The 20,471-nt window shown below is 29.6% G+C and overlaps 1 protein-coding gene across 1 annotated transcript; it reads right to left on the reverse strand.

Moving 5' to 3' along the window:
• Positions 1–15,498: 15,498 nt before the first annotated feature.
• On the reverse strand, positions 15,499–15,975 carry LOC124919977. Its single transcript, XM_047460355.1, has one exon. It carries the CDS (start codon positions 15,973–15,975, stop codon positions 15,499–15,501), a length of 477 nt encoding a protein of 158 aa, XP_047316311.1.
• Between the last annotated feature and the right edge of the window lie 4,496 nt (positions 15,976–20,471).

Genomic DNA, 20,471 nt, shown 5'->3' on the forward strand with positions numbered 1-20,471 from the left:
CAAACATAAACATTCATATACACTTCTCTATATAATCAAACACAATCTTAAACATTTTAACATTAAACAAAATATTAATTTTTAAAATACAATACACAATTGATTATACTAGTTAGGACTCTAGATTTGAAGGTAAAAAACACTTTAACTTAAACAATTGAGAAGTGGTAATTCCGAGAGTATATAGTAAACCTTTCGGTTTTTATGGGTATTTCCGAAAATTTTACTCTAAACTCTCGGAAATACCATTTCACAAATTGTTAAATTAATTGATTTTTTAATCTTCTAATGACCTTGAACATCATTAATTTAACACATTTGATAACATTAAAACATTACATAATCCATATGATCAAACTTTATACACATTCATGTGATCATCAAACACAAACATATAAATACACTTCTTTATATAATCAAACACAATCATAAACATTTTAACATGAAACACAATCTTAATTTTTAAAAAACAACACACACTTGATTAGGTTAGTTCAGAATCTAAATTGGAATGTATCAAACCAATTAATTTTACAAATTATGATTTGGTAACACCGAAAGTTAATAGTATAACTTTCGGTTTTTATGGGTTTCACCGAAATTTTTAAGAAAACCTCTCGGTCCTGACCTTAAACAGATATTTTAGGAAGGGTCAAAACCGAAGGTTTTCAAATAAACCTTCGGTTTTTACCTTTCCCCATACTTAGAAAAATTTCGGATTTTTTAAGCATGGGTAAAAACCGAAGGTTTATTTGAAAACCTTCGGTTTTTACCCTTCCCCATACTTAGAAATTTTTTAGATTTTTTTGAACAAGGGTCAAAACCGAAGGTTTTTCAAATAAACCTTCGGTTTTTACCCTTCCCCATACTTAGAAAAATTTCGGATTTTTAAGCATGGGTAAAAACCAAAGGTTTATTTGAAAACCTTCGGTTTTTACCCTTCCCCATACTTAGAAATTTTTTAGATTTTTTTGAACAAGGGTCAAAACCAAAGATTTTCAAATAAACCTTTGTTTTTTACCCTTCCCCATACTTAGAAATTTTTTAGATTTTTTTGAACAAGGGTCAAAACCGAAGGTTTTCAAATAAACCTTTGGTTTTTACCCTTCCCCGTACTTAGAAATTTTTTAGATTTTTTTGAACAAGGGTCAAAACCGAAGGTTTTCAAATAAACCTTTGGTTTTTACCCTTCCCCATACTTAGAAATTTTTTAGATTTTTTTGAACAAGGGTCAAAACCGAAGGTTTTCAAATAAACCTTTGGTTTTTACCCTTCCCCATACTTAGAAATTTTTTAGATTTTTTTGAACAAGGGTCAAAACCGAAGGTTTTCAAATAAACCTTCGGTTTTTACCCTTCCCCATACTTAGAAATTTTTTAGATTTTTTTGAACAAGGGTCAAAACCGAAGGTTTTCAAATAAACCTTCGGTTTTGGCCATGCTGTTTTTTTAAAAAAATGTGAAAAGCAAACAAAAATAAAATAATGCATGAACAACATATTAAAACCAAACCAAAGATAATAATAATAATTCATGAATATTAAAACAAAACACATAAAAATTAATGTCATCGTTCGTACGGAAAACTAATAAACACATAATTAATCTAGAAATTATTAGATGGGGTGGGAGGAGGGGTGGTTGATTCAGTCGACTCCTCAATAATACAAGTTCCTATTCGAGATTCTCTAATCTTTGGGCCATTTCAGCTCTGTCCGCTTTAATTTCACTCAGCAATCGGCCTCTTTCCGCATCCCTCAATCGGATTTGCTCCATTTCCAGCGTCATCTGTCTCACCTATTCCTCACGTGCCGCAATTTCTGTTTGTGCTAACAAATTCTGGTAACACGGAGGCAGTTTCTCCGGTGTACGCCGAAGACTATTCCATGAATCACCCATCCTAAATGCATTTCAGATATATGTATATATATATATTAATCAAACAAAATAATCGTAACCTAAATCTAATATATATAACTCCAATCAAACAAAACAATAAAACTAACAAAATCATATATATTTAACAAACTAACCTAAATCTAATCTAAACAATAACGTATAGACAAATCTAAATCAATGAAACAAACAAATAATTTAAACTAGCCTAAATCTAGATAATATATATAAACTTAAGAAATCTAAATCTAATAATAAACAACAAAAAAAACCAAATGAAACAAACATGAACGCGAGAAGAGAAGAAGCGTCGTGGAGGAGGAGGCGGCTGCGGCGCGGGAGAGAGAGAAAGGAGAGAGTGGAATGAAAAAGAGAAGGGTTAGAGTTTATATTTATAGAGGTAGATGCCGAAGATTTTCATATAACTTTCGGTTTTGATTTTAGTCAAAACCGAAGGTTTAATAAAAACCCTTCGGAAAAAACCAATACCAAACTTTGAATTATTTTTAATTGAGCCAAAACCGAAGGTTTTCCAAAAAACTTCGGAAAAGAGAATTTCAAAAAAGGTAAAACCGAAGGTTATTTGAATAACCTTCGCAATTAAAAATCTCCGGGATTTCAAAACCGAAGGTTTTTGTAAAAACCTTCACAATTAACCCACATCCAACACTTAGAATTATTTTTGGTTTTTTGGAAGGTAAAAACCGAAAGTTCTACAAAGAACTTTCGGTAATAATTAATAAAACCGAAGGTTTTACACCCCTCTCGGAATCTATTTTTAATACCGAAAGATTTATTCCTTTCGGGAGTATTTAGGAGAGTTTTATAAAACCTTCGGAAAAATCGTCGATAAAAGTCGATTTTTTACTAGTGTATTGTTCATATTGATTTTACTATTCGTTGTTCATATGTCGATGATGATATTTGCAGATAATCTCGTCGATGATCATATGGGTTTCGTTTCAGGAAAGATTCACTTTTCGCGTTACGGGAAGGCATATCACGTTACGCGAAGGCACATCGTGTTATGCGAAGGCCCGTCGCGTTACGCGAAGCGACACGCTCAACACTTGAAGCGGCACAATCGGCACGGTCGGCACGCGAAGCGGCACGGTCGTTACGCGAAGGCACATCGCGTTACACGAAGCGACACAGAGTTGTACTTAGAGGGCGTAGAGCCCTAGTAAAGCGGTACCTGCCGAAAGCAGGATGTAATCTTCCTATTAGTGAAGAAAAACTGGATTGATAAGGTTCGTTCCGACCGACGGATAAGGATGAGAGTCCTGCAACACCGAGAATAGGTCCCGTTCAAGCGGTCCGCCTTTATTCATCTATACCAGCTGCCATGCACTACCCAATAGGAACGATTGAAGCGCCCCTCTCTAGATAAGAAGCAAAACGCGCCATCACCTACAGCCCTTTTCTCTGCCGGGGGCTTCCACGAAAGATAAATGGGCGGCATCGTCGTATGAATCAAATTATTTATTTGTGTAAAACATTAAATTCGATTCCTATTCTCGACATTAATCACATATACATTTAAATATTATTTTATAATCGTAAATGTAAGAAAACTCAATACATATATAGAACTTGAAAAATAATTGTTAAATAAAACGTAATAAAACAAAATTTTCAAATAAATAGTCAAAATTTTATGAAGGATATGATATTCTTTGACTGAAATTAAGAATATAGTGCAAAAATCATTTATTGAGTATCACCAAACATTGAATTTAATACAATTTCTATAAAATTATGTTTATGCACGCTTATCAATGTTTATTAATTTTAAATTTTAAAATTAATTTGCGATTTTACAATCAAATAAATAATCTTTTTAAATTAATTATTTCTAATTAATTTAAAGTTTCTTTTAATCAAATTATAATTTTATTATTTAAAATATTATTTAAATTTGATCATAAAAATTAATTATTATTATAATTAATTTTAAAATATTAAATTATAATTTTTAATTTTTTTTAAATAAAATATTTTTAACCTACACTACAAGAAAATGCCCAATTAGCGACGAATAATTATCGACGTTTAGTTAGCGTCGAAAATATGTGACGGCGATTGCGACGGTTTAATCCACGAAAAACATAAATCGTCGGAAATATTAATAAATGAAAAAAAAATCATCACAATAAATAAAGATATTTTACCTATGATCAATAATCGTCCCTAAATTTAAAGGTAAATTTCCGTAGGAAAATCTGTCAATTAATTTATACTATATTTTGGATTATATTTACGACGAAAATGTTTAGTGTCGGAGTTTTATTTAGTTTGTCAAAAATTCCGTAGAAAATATTAGTGTTCAAAATTCGTTGTAGATTTTCGACGGTCGTTTCGACGTTATATTTAACTTTATTTTCTACATTCATTTTTATCATAAATTTCATCGTAAATGAGAAACATTTATATTAACTAGGTTAAGAAAGAACAACATAATGAAGGCTCCGGTTTCTTTATGTTTTTGTTGAGTTTGGAGATATGGGTATAATAGAATCATAAACATATTTGTGTTGGTCACGTCATACGTTCTCCGTTGCAAACTCCAAAACCGATCGATTGTAAGTGTTTCAACCGATTGATTGTTCTTCGTTCCAGCCGTTATTCTTCAATCTAAGGTCAATCTCATAGTGGCTTGATGATTTGATTGCTTGATGTTAGATTATAATGGTTTGATCTTTTAACAGTTTAATAGATATCGGTTTAATGAATGCAATGCAAGTTGATTTTGAAGGATTGAATAAGTTTAATGCATTCTTGGTGTTTGTTAAAATGATTTTAAATAAGTTTGAACTTATTGATGCCCTCATTTCATTGTTGATAGGGTTAATAGAATCTAGCTGTTCGTTAAAATGATTTTGAAGCCTCATTTCATTGTTATGTGTTTAATGCAATCTGGGTGTTTGTTAAAATGATTTGGAAGCTATTGAACCCAAATTTTACAGTTGATAGGTTTAATGCACTCTAAGTGTTTGTTAAAATGATTTTGAAGTTATTGAAGCCCCATTTCATTGTTGATAGATTTAATGCACTCTAGGTGTTTGTTAAAATGTTTTTGAAGCTATTGAAGCCTTGTTTCATTGTTGATAGGTTTAATGCACTCTATGTGTTTGTGTAACATTTATGAGATTAATTGATAGGGCTCCATATAGTATGTAATCCCTTAGATTTATTATATTAGTTAATATTAGTCAAATCAGATTCCCAAAAAAAATTGATACCATCTTCATCATATTCGAGTTGTTTCTTACTTCAAAACTTTCTCGCTTTTCTGTTGTTACAGCCCCACCACCATTATCTGATGGAAATACAACGCCAGGGTTATCTTCATTTCCAAAAACTCTAGTATGATGAGTAGTTTTATCAACCTGCAAATACACACTGTATTATTATTGTTGGTTCATCATGATGATATATAGATAAATTGTACAAAATTACCTGTTTCAAAAAAATGCTACTCATGTCCACCTTCTTTCCTCTTTTCCTTGCTACTACTTCTGCTTTCGTTTCTTTTCGCTTCAATTGCGTATTTTGTTTCAAATCGTGATTAGAAGCAGCAGCTTGTAAAGCATCGCAATCAAGAAGCTTCTGTTTCACTTCTCCTAATAACGAAACCACAAGTTCATGACAACCATCTGATACACTTCCAAGTTCCAGTACTTCACACAATAATGGCCATAATCCCAAGTTGCATTGTCCCCTTTCTTCATTATTCTTCACAAATGTATAGCCCCGCTTAATATCTTTTCTCCACCGCTCTAAGATATAATGAGACGGAATCTCATTTATTCTGTTTTTTTATCAGGACAGACATAACATGTCTACATAAGATTCCACTCGACTCCACTAAACAACACAAACATTTAACCCGAATTTCATCCTTATAATAATAGAAAACCTCATAAACTAACTCTTTCCATGAGGATCCAACATTTTCCAACTTACTTTCAGTCACTTCATATAGAGTTACCGAATCTTCACTTGATTGATTGTGCAGGAAATTGGAGACTTTGAGAACTGGATGAAGACGATGGAATATGATTGTAAGAGGATCAGTGCTGCAATATGGAGTAATCTCTTCCAGGCAAGATGCAAAAACCTATAGAGCCTATTGCTGTTATTATTATTATTATTGTTGGAGCTTTAGTTGTTGATGATGATGATTTAGTTCTTGATTTGTTTAGGTTCTCTCATTAACAATGGTAAATAACAGTGTACCAGAATTACTTGTTTCTTCTCTTTATTGTTTGTCACTACTATTACTACTAGCTATACTTGTTGTTACTCATTGTATCTCCAGTTCTTCACAACAAGTGTGTATTGCTAAAACATATTAGTCATTGTAAACGATGATTCCCACATGAAATGGAAACCCATTTAAACAAATTTTTTGTTTCTTATTGAAATTTTAGTTATATTCTAGGGCTTCTAAAGATCCGGTCCTTATATTTGGAGATTTAGCTGAGCTTATCATTTTGCATTTGTTGATGAATAATCTTTAGCTGCTATTGGAATAATACAGGTATGTCCATCACTATTTTTGATTCATTTGTAATAATTGTTACAAATTTCTCATGAGAGTCTATCCAAGGTAATTTTAATTAAATTTTTTGGCAATTACAATTTTTTCAGAATAATATGAGAGAAAATCGGCTTTGGATGTACAGCAAAAATTTACCAGATCGTCGAGGATTAACTAACGAATTTATTGAAGGGGTAGAAGAGTTTATTCAATTTTCTATGCACAATGCTAACGGTATGAATGTAGGAAATATTTTGTGCCCATGTAGAAAATGCAGAAATCGTAAGTTTCAAGATTCAGAAACTTGTAGAAGTCATCTTTATCGTAGTGGTTTTATCGAGAACTATTATACGTGGGTATGTCATGGGGAAGCACCAACTCAGTTTGTACCGTTTTCGGACGAAATTAATGTTGAACCAAGTTATAGCGTTGACGATAATAATTCGTACCATAGAATGGTTTTCAATGCTGCAGCTAGTTATGATCCGCCAATACAAAATGAAGGTGCGAGTTCTTCATCTAATGTTCCGGTAGATGATAAACCTATTGAAGGCGACAAATTTTGGGAAATGTTAAATGCTGCAGATCAACCTATTTGGTCAGGTCACCCAAGAGAAACAAAATTATCAGCAACTGCGAGACTTATAAGTCTCAAATCTGATTACAATTTATCTGAAAGTGCAATGGATGACATTATTGTATTGTTGCGCGATCTAATGCCAAGTGACAACAACTTGCCTAGAAATTATTATACTGCGAAAAAACTGCTCAAAGATCTAGGTTTGCCGGTTGTAAAAATTGATGTATGTGTTAAAGGTTGTATGCTCTTCTGGAAGGATGATAATCTAATTGAGCATTGTAAGTTTTGTTTGCAACCAAGATACAAACAAAATGAAGTCAACTCTACAAAGAAAAAACCTTGGAAACAGCTAATATATTTGCCTTTGACGCCAAGGTTACAAAGGTTATACGCTTCAAATGTAACAGCCGAACACATGACGTGGCATGCGCAACATGATATTGAAAATGGCGTGATGTGTCATCCTTCAGATGGAGAGGCGTGGAAATCATTTGATCGTAAATTTCCAGAATTTTCAGTCGAGAAACGCAATATTCGTTTAGGACTATGCGCTGATGGATTTTCACCTTTTGATATGTCTACATATTCTTCTTGGCCGGTAATGGTGACTCCATACAATCTTCCACCAGGTATGTGTATGAAAACACAATACATGTTTCTTTCATTGATTGTGCCCGGACCATCAAATCCAAAAAAGAATATTGACATATATATGCAACCATTAATTGAAGAGTTAAAACAATTATGGGTGGAAGGTGTTCCAACATTTGACATATCAAGTGGACAAACATTCAATATGAGAGCGGCTCTTTTATGGACGATAAATGATTTTCCAGCATATGGAATGTTATCTGGTTGGAGTACTGCTGGGATTCATGGATGTCCTATATGTATGAAAAATTCAAAATCGTTTCGACTGAAATTTGGTATGAAGCCGTGCTACTTTGATTCTCATAGACAATTTTTACCAAAACAACATCAATTCAGACTAGATAAAAAAAATTTCATTAAAGACCGAATTGAGTTGTCACCTCCCCCACAAAGACCGAGCAGTAATGAAATATTGTCAATGGTGTGTGATTTGCCCACGGCTATGGAAAATCCTAATGGCACGCCTTCAGATTTCGGTGTGTTGCATAAATGGACAAAAAAAAGTATTTTTTGGGAGCTTCCTTATTGGAAACATTCTCTCATCCGTCACAACCTTGATGTCATGCATATTGAAATTTTTTTTTTCGATAATGTCATTCACACCGTTATGAATGTGAAAGGAAAGACAAAGGACAATATCAATTCGAGGAAAGACATGTTTCTACATTGCAATCGTCCCTCGTTGCATGTGCATCCCGATAGTAATGGTCCGAAGCCTAAATCTATTTATACGTTAACCAAAGAAGAAAATCGTATAGTGCTTGAATGGCTTAAAAGTCTAAAATTTCCCGATGGTTATGTGTCAAACATTGCAAGATGTATTGATTTTAATGGATGCAAGTTGAGTGGATTGAAAAGTCATGATTGTCATATCTTTATGGAACGATTGATTCCAATTGCTTTCAAAAAATTATTACCAAATTTTGTGTGGGGCGCGTTGACAGATTTGAGTAACTTTTTTCATGAACTTTGCTCAACAACATTGAGTATTTCAAATATTGAAAGAATGGAAGTTGATATTCCAGTGATTCTTTGCAACCTTGAAAGAATATTTCCTCCATCATTTTTTGACTCAATGGAGCATCTTTTGGTGCATCTTCCTTATGAAGCTAAAGTTGGAGGTCCCGTTCATTATAGATGGATGTATCCATTTGAAAGGTACGCAATATATTTTATTTTACTATATATATTATTTATGATTTATTAATAACATGATAATTTGTTAGGTTTTTACATCATTTAAAGAAGAAAGTGAAAAACAAATCGAAAGTGGAAGCCTCAATTTGCAATGCTTATCTTGTTGAAGAAATATCCACATTTGCGTCACACTTTTTTGCACCACACGTGAATTCAAAAAGAAAAAGACCGCAAAGGAACACAGAAGGTCCAATTAATAGTTTTATCACTACACATTCTATATTCAATTACCTTGGACGCCCAAGTAGTGGTTCTAAGCCTCGATATTTAAATGATGAAGAACTTCGAGCCGCACATACATATGTTCTGTTAAATTGTCCTGAAGTGGATCCGTACTACAAGTAAGTTTTTTATAGTGTTACTAATTATTACTATTTTTATAAACGTACATAATATATTATTGTAAATGTTAATTTACAGGAGATATTGTAATTCACTCGAAGGAGTGCATGCAAATCAATTAGATCGTGTTGTTGCCGATAATTTTGCTAAGTGGTTTTCTTCACAAGTAAGAATTTAAAATAAAGCTCTTATTATCAATGATTTGTAACATATTAAGAATAATTCATTATTCAATTTCAGATTCTTATCGATCCTATTCTTGTTGCCGAAAAAGGGTTGCTTTATAACCTTGCATGGAGTCCCAATAGCCCATCAACGAGTTGGCCTATGTATTTCATTAATGGATTTGTTTGGCACACTCGAGAATATGGATCAAACAAATCTACAATGAACAGTGGAGTATGTGTGCACTCTGATCATGATTATAGATTAGATTGGGAAAATAGGAAAATATATGTGTTTCAAATAATCAGATCATTGAAATAAGAACACATAATGCTGCTATAGCCATGAAAGGAACCAAAATCCCTACTCATATCATAATACATGTAATCACTCTTTTTAAATTTGTTAATTTTTGTTTTTGTAATGTCTGGTCTTCGTCATAATTCACTTTGAATGTTCTAACTGGTTTGAATAATGGATGTTCTAAAGAGATTGAGTAGTAACTGCCTTTCTTTTTCTCTTTTTCAATTCCTAGTTGCTTTTTTATATTAATCTGTTTATTTCTTCTTCTTCTACTTCTACACCTATTTCATCTGCTTGATTCTTCTTCTTTAATTAGTGATATGATGATGATGATCATTATAATAATAATAATAATGTTCCTGTTTTGATTAGATCTGAATTGGGATTGATTCTTCTGTGATTTCTTGCTTGATTGATTTCTGAAAGTCTCTCTGTTTATCCTGCAATGGAAATAATACTAGTCATTGGTTTTGTTGTGATTCTCTGTCTTCATGCTTGTATCAATCTATCACTTTCAGTTTCCATTTCCAGAGTACAAAGATCTTAACAGTAGGATCAGTACTTCAGTTATATATCTAGGATCATAACTTTTTCTATGTATTTCTTTATTAAAATCATAAGTGATATTGATTTAATTATATTTTAATCTTTTCCAGATTATGTCCGAAGAGAATACACAAGATACAGGAATTCCATCTTTGTCTTCATATGCACAAAGAAATGATATTTTGGAAATTCAACCTGACGGACTTAAGTAAGTGTTTCACATTTTTATAAATTTTGAATATAAATAGATTATATAAGTAATTTTCTCTCCATTGATTACACTATATTTTTTATTCAAATATAATATATTTTTTTTAATACTTTTGATAGTTTTCTACCGGATGTTACGAGGATATTGAACAAAATGATAACGTCTTTATGGCAAGGTGGTCCCTATATTAATTGGAATGATGTGCCACTAGAAGTTAAAGAATTATGGTGGCATTAATTCAATGTAAGTTAATTTAATTTTGTTTTCTTATAGTAAATGAATAAAAATATGTTATAATCTATGACAGCTGCGTTTCAAATACGATGAGATTCACACATCAGAGATTCGACGAATATTCAATAGAAAAGGGGGTGAAAAAATAAGGAATGTTGTATATCATGCGAAACGATGTAACAAAAAGCCATGGTTCATTTCTGACCAAAGTTGGGAAAAAATGCAAAGTACTTTCGCGACTCCTGAATATGAGTGTAAAAGTAAAAAAGCAAAAACAAGTCGGAAAGCGAATTCTGAGGAATCTATGGGGTCCATATATTGTGGAGGATCCATAAGTATTCAAACACATAAAAGACGGCTTGTAAGTTTGTTAATCTTTTTAATTAATAATATCTTTTGTGAATTAAATCATATAAATATCAATTTATATTATGTTATATATTCTCTTATCTAGGAAGTGGAGTTAGGAAGGATACCAACGGTAATGGAGACATTCATGCGTACATATCAAAAAAAGAATGGCAGCTGGAGTGGCCCACGAGCTGCTAAAGCAGCGGTATTAAATTACTTTTATATTATTTCAGTTTAAGATTGTTTAAAAAAATGAATCATATTTGTTTTGAACAATATTATTTGTATGTATTTTTAGGAAAAGTTTGTGGAGCTTAACGAAGTTAATGATAGTTGTGACGAATCTAACAAAATGACAAGCGAGGAATTATGGGTTATAGCTGTGGGTGGCCCTAAAAAAGGAAGAATATTTGGCATGGGCACGGGGGCAAGCTTCTGTTTCATGAATCAAGAATCTTCATCTTTACAAATCTCAAAAAAAATTGCAAGATTAGAGGATACAATACAAGAGTTGAAGAAAAATGATGAAGAACGAAAAGAAGAAATGAAAAAAAAAAGATGAAGAATTGATTGAGGAAAGAAGGAAAACAAAGGAAGAAAAGATTCAATCAGATGCTGTAATTGCTGCTCTTCTAAAAGGACAAGAAATTATGCAAGCCCAAATGAACGAAATAATGACAACATTTAAAAGTCGGAAGAAGTGACAACGATAAGGTATGAATTTCAATTTTACTATGTTATTTATTGTTTCTATTTTGAAGGTAATAAAAATATCTTCATAATTAATTTTAAATTTGATTTAGATTGATTGCAGTTTCGAGCTTTTGTTCACTCGTCGTTGATATATGTTTGAAGATGAAGCTTCGTTGAATTTCGTTGATATATGTTTGAAGATGAACCTTTGTTGAATTCCGTTGATATATGTTTGAAGATCGAAGCTTTATTGGATCCCGTTGATATATACTTGATGTTTAAAGAATCAATGGGTTGCATTTATGGATTGTGTAAGTTGATTGTGTTTATGGATTTTGTTAGTACTATTAGTCGTAATTTCAAGAATATCATTTGATATATATTTTAGTTTTAATGACTTATGTTTAAAGTTTAATTTGAATATATATTTTGTGATAATAGATGATTGATGATATTATTTTGTGATAATGGATGATTAATTGTATTATTTAGTTTTAATATATTTTTTTAAATATAATACAAAATTTAGGTAATAATATAAATTATAAAATATTAAAAATATAAAATTTTCGACGGATATACCCATAAATAACTTGGGATGAAGGGTAGGAATGAAGGTTGAAAAGAATAATTATTTATACCGTAGGAAAATTCGTCAAAAACTCTGTCACACATATCGTCGAATATTCTGTCACTAATATATCGTCGTAAAAACCGTCACCAATATTTTCCGACTAAATATTTAACCGTAGGAGTGTTAGCGACACTCATATTTGCAAAAAAATTATATAGATGAAAATAACGTCCCAAATTATATATTCGTCAGAAATTTCATCGATAAATTCCGTCGCAAATACATGTTTTTTTTGTAGTGCTAGAAACTAGCTTTACGGGAAAGAAAATTCTTAGTGTTACAATTATAAACTAATATTGAGACATAATAATAATATGATAATTAAAATTTCAGACAAAAATGATATGAAATGATAGAGCTGGTTAAGATGAGATAAGTCTTAAAAAATATATATTATTTATTAAGCTCGGTCAAAAACAAATAAAATATTTATTATATACCAAATTCTGTTTTTTTACCTATTATTCTTAAGTTTAAGTCTCTAATTATAATTTATGAATCTTTTTTAAAATTAGTCTCTCCAGCTATCTCTATTTTGTCATATCATCACACCACACTACACAAGATACACGCTACTATTACTTAATATCTCGACACGAAACTCATACTCGACGACAATATCAAAGACAAACTTGTTTCGAAAAATATGTATATTAATAAGTATATATATTCAATCAAATACTTAAGATGATTTCAAACATGAACAAAATACAGTTTAAATCAAATCAAACCAAACGTTCTCTATGATAAGATATTTAAAAAAAAAAAAGTAATTACAAAAATATAATAAAGAAGCATTAAAAGGAAATAAAAGTTAAAATGTCAGAGATAATTAATTTGAATGGTAAAGTTAAAACTATTTATTAAATAAGATAAAATGTTTCACGGATTTGGAATGGTTGGAGTGATGGGGCAAAAAACAGACCAATTAAAGGATGTGAGAATTAGCTGTTGCTGCTCCTACTTTGTGCAGACCAGACCAGACCAAACCAATAGAGGTCGGACATATGTTTGACTGACTCGGTCTCATCTGATCCCTTCTTTCGTCTCCAGAGAAAAAAAAAGCATATATTGACCCACACAAATTCAATTTATTACCTTCAATTTTTATCTATACAACACTTTATATCCCCAACTTTTCAACATCATTATTATTTTCACTTTACTATGCAATTGTGATTGAAATAAGAAAAACAATTTTGTGTAAAGATTCATTTCAACACTATGTTTTGTATGATCTCATTAATGTATCTTTATGTATTCTAATAACTTTAATGAAATGAACTTTTTGAAAATAAGTTTAGAGGTTATTTGATACTTTTTTACATATTTAAGGATGTCACAGAGGTAAATTTGTCTTGAAATAAATATGCTTCTTGATGAATTAACCATCCATAAGTAGTATTGGTTCTTGGAAGTGGTTTCTTGTTGTCTAGTGGGATTTATTATGTATGACATGGCATGGCAGCTGTCGCTTAGCTGTCTCTTTTTGAACGTTGACTGCAAACCTCTGCTTCTAATTGGACTGGTTTGTTTGGTGTGTAGAATCCTATTATGCTACTATGATAGACTTCACTCACTCAGTGGGCCTGTTTCTTTATACTGTTTTTATTTAAGACCTTGTTTGATGATGGGTTATTTGGAGATGGGATTTATTAATTTTTTTGAATAATTGGTTGATTACTATTTTCTTTTGTTATATTTAAAATTTATCAAAAATCAAATAAAAATATATTATAATAAATTAAGGTCTTGTTCAGTATAAGGATATTTGAATAGTTTGTGATTATTTCAATACTTTTTATTGAATTTAATTAATTAAATAAGTGATGTTATTGATTAGAGGGAATTGAATACTTGTTGATTGTGTTGAAATTATTTAAAAAATTATAAATATTTGAAAATTTGAAAAGAAATAAGACATGATATGTATTTTGTGGATAGAATCACTGATTGTGTATCTTAACTGAGTGACCGATTAAAACTTAAGATTCTAAATTGTCACGTGTTTGATTCATATCGGAAGCGTTTTGAATGGAAATGAAAGTCATGACCGTGAGGTGTTATATTCTCCATAATTCAAACAAAAATTAAATGTTTTATTTTCACCGCACTCAATTAAAATACTAAAATATTTTATATTTTAAAAAAATATATTTTATCATAATATATTAATATATATTATATTTTTTTCTTTTTAAAACCAATTTTTCAAAACCATTTACCATAAATATTTTTTTAAAATAAATTAAAGTTTATTTAAATAATTATGAACCGAATAAACTCTAATGCCTCCATACCTTTGAAGACTTTGTTATAAAAAAACACACAACTCCTTAATTAAAATTATTACTCATCAATATTTTTTAAATAAATCTTTAAGAATAAGTTTTAATTAATTTTATAAAATAAAGACTCACTTTTTTACATATAAAATAAAATAAAATTATATTGACATTTTTTTCCAAATAAATCCAATGCACACAACCCAAAAAAAATCACATCAAATAAACTCTACAAGTACTTTATTTGTAAAAGAAATATAATGTTATTAAAAAGATAAAAAAACATGCATGAGCTCGTTTGATTTGTTTGTTTTTTTATTATAAAAAAATCACCAATTATATTTTATTTCTTTTTTTATCCTTGCTTTAATCATATATTTGAACTAACTAAAAATAAATTTTTTTATTCTAAACTACTTTTATAATTTATTTTTCCAAAAAAAATAAATCATCTACACAATCAAACAAGTTAAAGGAGATCATTTTATGTTGGTATTTATGAAGCAAGTTAAGGGGTTCAAGCTAGTGAGTTCATCTTTGTTCTTTTTAGTTTATATAAAAAAGACTTATCTCTTGCAATTACACAAAATCAAAAGATAACACATACTAACTAATGAGATAACGAGAATCAAATCAAAATTATAAATAACCAAAATTAAAAAAACAACTTTCATCACTAGAACAAACCCAAAAAACCCCTCTAAAAAACCATTTGAGCAATTACAATGATAAAAATAAAATAAAAGAAAACATAACAAGATGATTAAAACAACATGAGAAACTAAATAATCTAATAAAAATGAATGTCCTCTTTCATTGGGAGCAGCATTTCGTCATTCACCTGTTAGACCCAGAGTACTTGTTTTTTCTACCCACTTAATTCCTGATCATTGTTCTTGGCAGAAGAAGATTTCTTCGATCCATTACTATTATGTCCTCCCTTTCTAAGACCCAACAATTCCTTCCACCCCTTCAATGGAGGCCTCATATGAGACATCAGACGACGACCAATAACACTTTGATTACCTTCCTCCACCATTAGCTCCTCCCTGAGAGTGGTCGTGCCTTGTTTCAAAGGCAAAAGTCTTCCTTTGAAGAACAACTCATCAGCTCCAATCATGGTTGAATTGTTTCCGGTCGGGACACAGAACTCGAAATCCGAAGATGCTGCGGCGGCTGCAGCTGAAGAAGATGGGTTTGGGGGTTTGTGATGACGATGGTAGCGATGGGATTCGGCGAAGTCATTTGAGAAGGAGATTCTTGGACTGATGGGAGGAAGGTTGGATTTGTTATTGTTATGGTCGGATGGTGATGATGATGAAGAGTTTTGATTAGAAGTGTACATGTCTAAACATGCCATGAGATGGGAAAATGGTAAGCTTGGGTGGGTGAATAGATAATAATAATAATGGGGTGAAGAACAGAGGAGAGTGACCCCCTGGTTACTGTTAGAAACCAGAGAGTAGATGTGGGTATTTATTTTATAGTAGTGGTGTGTGTGTGTTTTTGTGAGTGAGAGAAAGTGAGATAGAAAGAGAGTACAGAAAAGGGGATCTTTTGATGGTATGAGAGGGGTTTTTTTTAGTACATTGAATTGCATGTCATCCCACATTGATCATGATGTGATGTTTTTGTCATGGCATCTCTTTTGTCTTTGTTATCACTCAATTTAAATAATATGGATGATTTATGATAAACATAAGTGTTAGATTATAAAAAAATGAAAATTTTGAATATAAAAAAATATAAATAAAAGTCTTTCAAGTTCACTAATAATTTAAAAAAAAAAATTGAGTGATCTAAAAGTACCATCCACATGAATAAAACGATATCACTAAGCAAACACTAACAAAAGAAAACGATCGTCAAACAACTCGGATGTCTCCAGTGAATTCACCGACCATCTTTACTTATTTTCTCAATAATAGAAATTTAGAGTAAACACGAGTAAAATCATTGATCAAACAAGGCCTTACAAATGAGATTATAAGTTATTTGAGATTGGTTCTAAGAGACCAAAAGTTAGGTATTCAATTCTCACTTAGAACTTAGAAGATCATAAATTAAAGTGAACGTCATGACTGAAGATATGCTAATCAAAATTTTTGCGTTTTATGTACCTCCTACTTCTAACTGAAAAAGTTGAAACGAATAAGCGGAATCCTATCAAAATAGTATCTAAGAATAAGTTTAAGCGAATAAACTGATCGAGTACATGGTGAATTAAACTTACCCTTATTTAGATAATGTTCTATTTGAATATTTAGTGAGGTATTCATAGTAATCTTATATTTTTCTAATAACAATAGTATTGTAAAAGAGTGAGAATAAAATAAGTTGAATTATTAAACATTATTAACAATAAATTATATATTATAAACAATGAACCCTAGTTTGTGAACATGAGAACAAGTTAATATTTATATATAATTAAAATATTTCTAGACATGTGTAAATTTCCTTAATCAAGAACAAAGTATTTCCATCCCATACCCTTTTTTATGAACAACCATTGCTAACTTCACCATTTTTTAGGCAATTGTCACAGGTATATTCCTCTTCCAATATACATATTTTTAAATTTATATTATTTTTATTTTTTTAATACTCAAAGAAGAATCCAGAAAATGGACTATTAACACTGAAGAAAAAAAGAATCCAGGAATTTCATATTAAACTATTAAAAAGATGGTTTACAGATGAGAAAGATGATAGTTTTATTTTTTTGTTACATCAGAATCCAATTTTAAAATAGTCAAATATGTTGTTGTAAGCATTAATGGTATGGTGGGGTTATATGTACTTTTAAAAATTTTCATTTAAATTTTATTAACAGTTATTATTACAATGAGGATGACTAACTTTTCTAAATTATTTATTTTTAATAGCAAATTTTGGAAGCGTTTGTGGTGTTCTGTGCTATATTATAAACTTGATGGTATATTTTAATATATTATAAAAATGAGGTATTAATTTGGAATTTGGCCCAGAGAACTAGAACGGGAAGAGAAAATGGTTTGACTGAGCTTTTTGACTTGCAGTGAAGGGAGCTGGCAGATGCAGACAAGTCAGACGGGACCACGTGATCTAGATTTTGTTGCTTCAATTCCCGCCTAAATTTTATCCTCATTTATTTAATTTTTATTATTTTTATAATATTTAAAATTTGATTTTATTTGAAAATTTTCAGATTCAAAGTTGAATCTCATTTTGAAAATATTAATTTAGTTAATCTTTTCATTCATTTTTATAATATATATATATATTAATAAATTTAATAAACGTTAAAGTTATAAAAATAACAAATTTAAATTTCATATGAACCAATTTTTTTAGGTAATATTTATTATATATTTTGAACACTTGATCGATTGAGTGCTAGTATTTGATTTAACAAAACACATAATAGGAAGGCACGATGTCAAAGACACACGATGTCTGGAGTTTATAAATAACTTGGCATCCAGATATGAAATGAAGAGTGGAAAATGGTCACATCTTGACTTGTAATGTATCACTAGACGTATGTAAAATACAAACATTGGCTATGTTTCTCCTGTTTCCTTTGTCTTTTTTCCTTATCTTTTCTTCTTATTGTTGGGATTCTGGAAAGTTGTATGTGAACCATCAATGGCACTGTATCACTTCACTTTGACACAATATTTGGTTTGATTCAACTAAGTTTAATTAGTTGTAAAACTAAGGGGATTATGCACTCTTAACTAAACTCGAATTTGTTCATTGAGTTCTTCACTAGAAGAACCAGAAAATTGGCAAGAGTATTGATTGAAACCTTCAAAACTAAGGGTATTAAGTTTAGAGTCTGTAAATAACTCGGCACGACAACACCAACACCCTATGACACGACTCGTATGAGATTGAAGATACGTCACATTTCGTTTATATATATATATATATATATATATATATATATATATATATATATATATATATATATATATATATATATATATATATATATATATAATCGATCAAAATATTTAAAATAACAAAATTTTATTTGAAATTTAATAAGTTTTAGATAAATTTGAAATTTATTAATTAACTATATTTTTTAAAAATAAACAAAATTATAAAAATATAAACAAATTATTATTTTTTGTCTATGAACAATGACAACACAAAAATCAGTGGACCGTACAAAAAAGATGTAATTATAAACGTACATATTATACACAACACGAATAACTTGAAACATGTCGTTCTTAAGCACGAAAAAGTGCAATCTAGAAATATAGCAAGTGCTTGTAATATTTTTTATTTCAGTTGTAATATGTTTTTATTTTTTCTTTTATGCTCATTTTCTAATTGTAACTTTTTAAAAGTTAATATTCCTCAATCCAAATATAGTCAATTTACACTAAAGTTTAAGGTAATATTTGTATATGATATTTTGGAAACATGTGTAAAAGATGCAAATATGATAAATATAATATTGGATTTAAGGAATAATATATCTCTCAGATTTATATGTTATAGTTTAAGTTTCAAATAATGTGACAATGTGTCTATTAAGTATATAAAAAGAGAAAATTACTGATATTTTCGGTTTCATATCAAAAATATTGTATCATAAATATTAAAAAAATTGGTAAGGTATGTACCGATATCGAAATTATCGATACATTTTCGGTTTTAAGTTTTAATTTTTTTGATATTTTAGTATATATACCAAAATATATAGCAAAATATCGAAATAATATTTATAAATTAAAAATATATATAATACGACTAATGAAATTGACTAAAAAATAAAATATTTGTTTTACTTGATAGTTTATATTGATAAAGCACCAGAATCTTAGGATACCGCAAATATTCAATATCATGGTATCTTTACTTTTATCGTACCGAGATTTCACTACTTAACGCTTTTGAGGTTTGTAATGTAAAAATGAGTGAAGTGAAGGAAGTTTCACTCCTTTGTGCTTCTCAAGTTGAATCAGAAAAAAAGCGGGATTATATTCGAGTTCCATATATATATATATTTTAATTCAAATTGATATATTAATATATTATTCAAGTTACGCGTATTCTTATTGGTTCAAAAGAGGGGAATACCAAAACGTAATAGAAGATCGGACTAGATTAATTTGTTAAAAGTTAAATGTTTTTTAGTCAAAGTACAATTTGTGGAAGATGGCTATAATATTTTAGGTTAAACTTATAAAGGATAGTTTGGATTATAAATGATAATTTAAATTGATTAAAATCGGTTAACAATAGATTGAATCCAAACAAAATAAAAAATAAAATAGTTAGATATAAATTAAAATATATAATTTTAATAGTAAAAATGTTTTATTAGTTTCAAATATAAGATTTATTTATATAATTAAATTAATTTGTGACGCACTCAAAAAATATTAATTAATATTAATGGACAAACAAAATTTGAAAATTTACCAACTTAAAAAATATTTTTTTTATTATTCTTTAATTGTTGTTAAATGTTATATTTATTCAATACTTTTATTATTTTTATTCAAAATACTTATATATATTTTTATATATTAAAAATTTATTTAGTTAGACATAAAATAATATCTTTAAAAGTGTAATGATGTTTTTATTTGATTTTATTTAACTAATTATTATCAAATTAGTTAATAAACCTGTTAAATATAATTTATTGGATTTATATGATTCAAAAAATTATCAAACTCATAAAATATTGATCTTAATATATTATAACCAACCTATTGAAAATCCTAACTTTTAGTCTGATAGGATGAGATGTAAATATGAACATCATTGATATGGATGTTTCAATAAAGTTATTTATCAACCAACTTGTTCTAGTGTTTGGGAAGACATGTA

The sequence above is a fragment of the Impatiens glandulifera genome, chromosome 1, assembly GCF_907164915.1.
Source record: "Impatiens glandulifera chromosome 1, dImpGla2.1, whole genome shotgun sequence".
Taxonomy (NCBI): domain Eukaryota; kingdom Viridiplantae; phylum Streptophyta; class Magnoliopsida; order Ericales; family Balsaminaceae; genus Impatiens; species Impatiens glandulifera.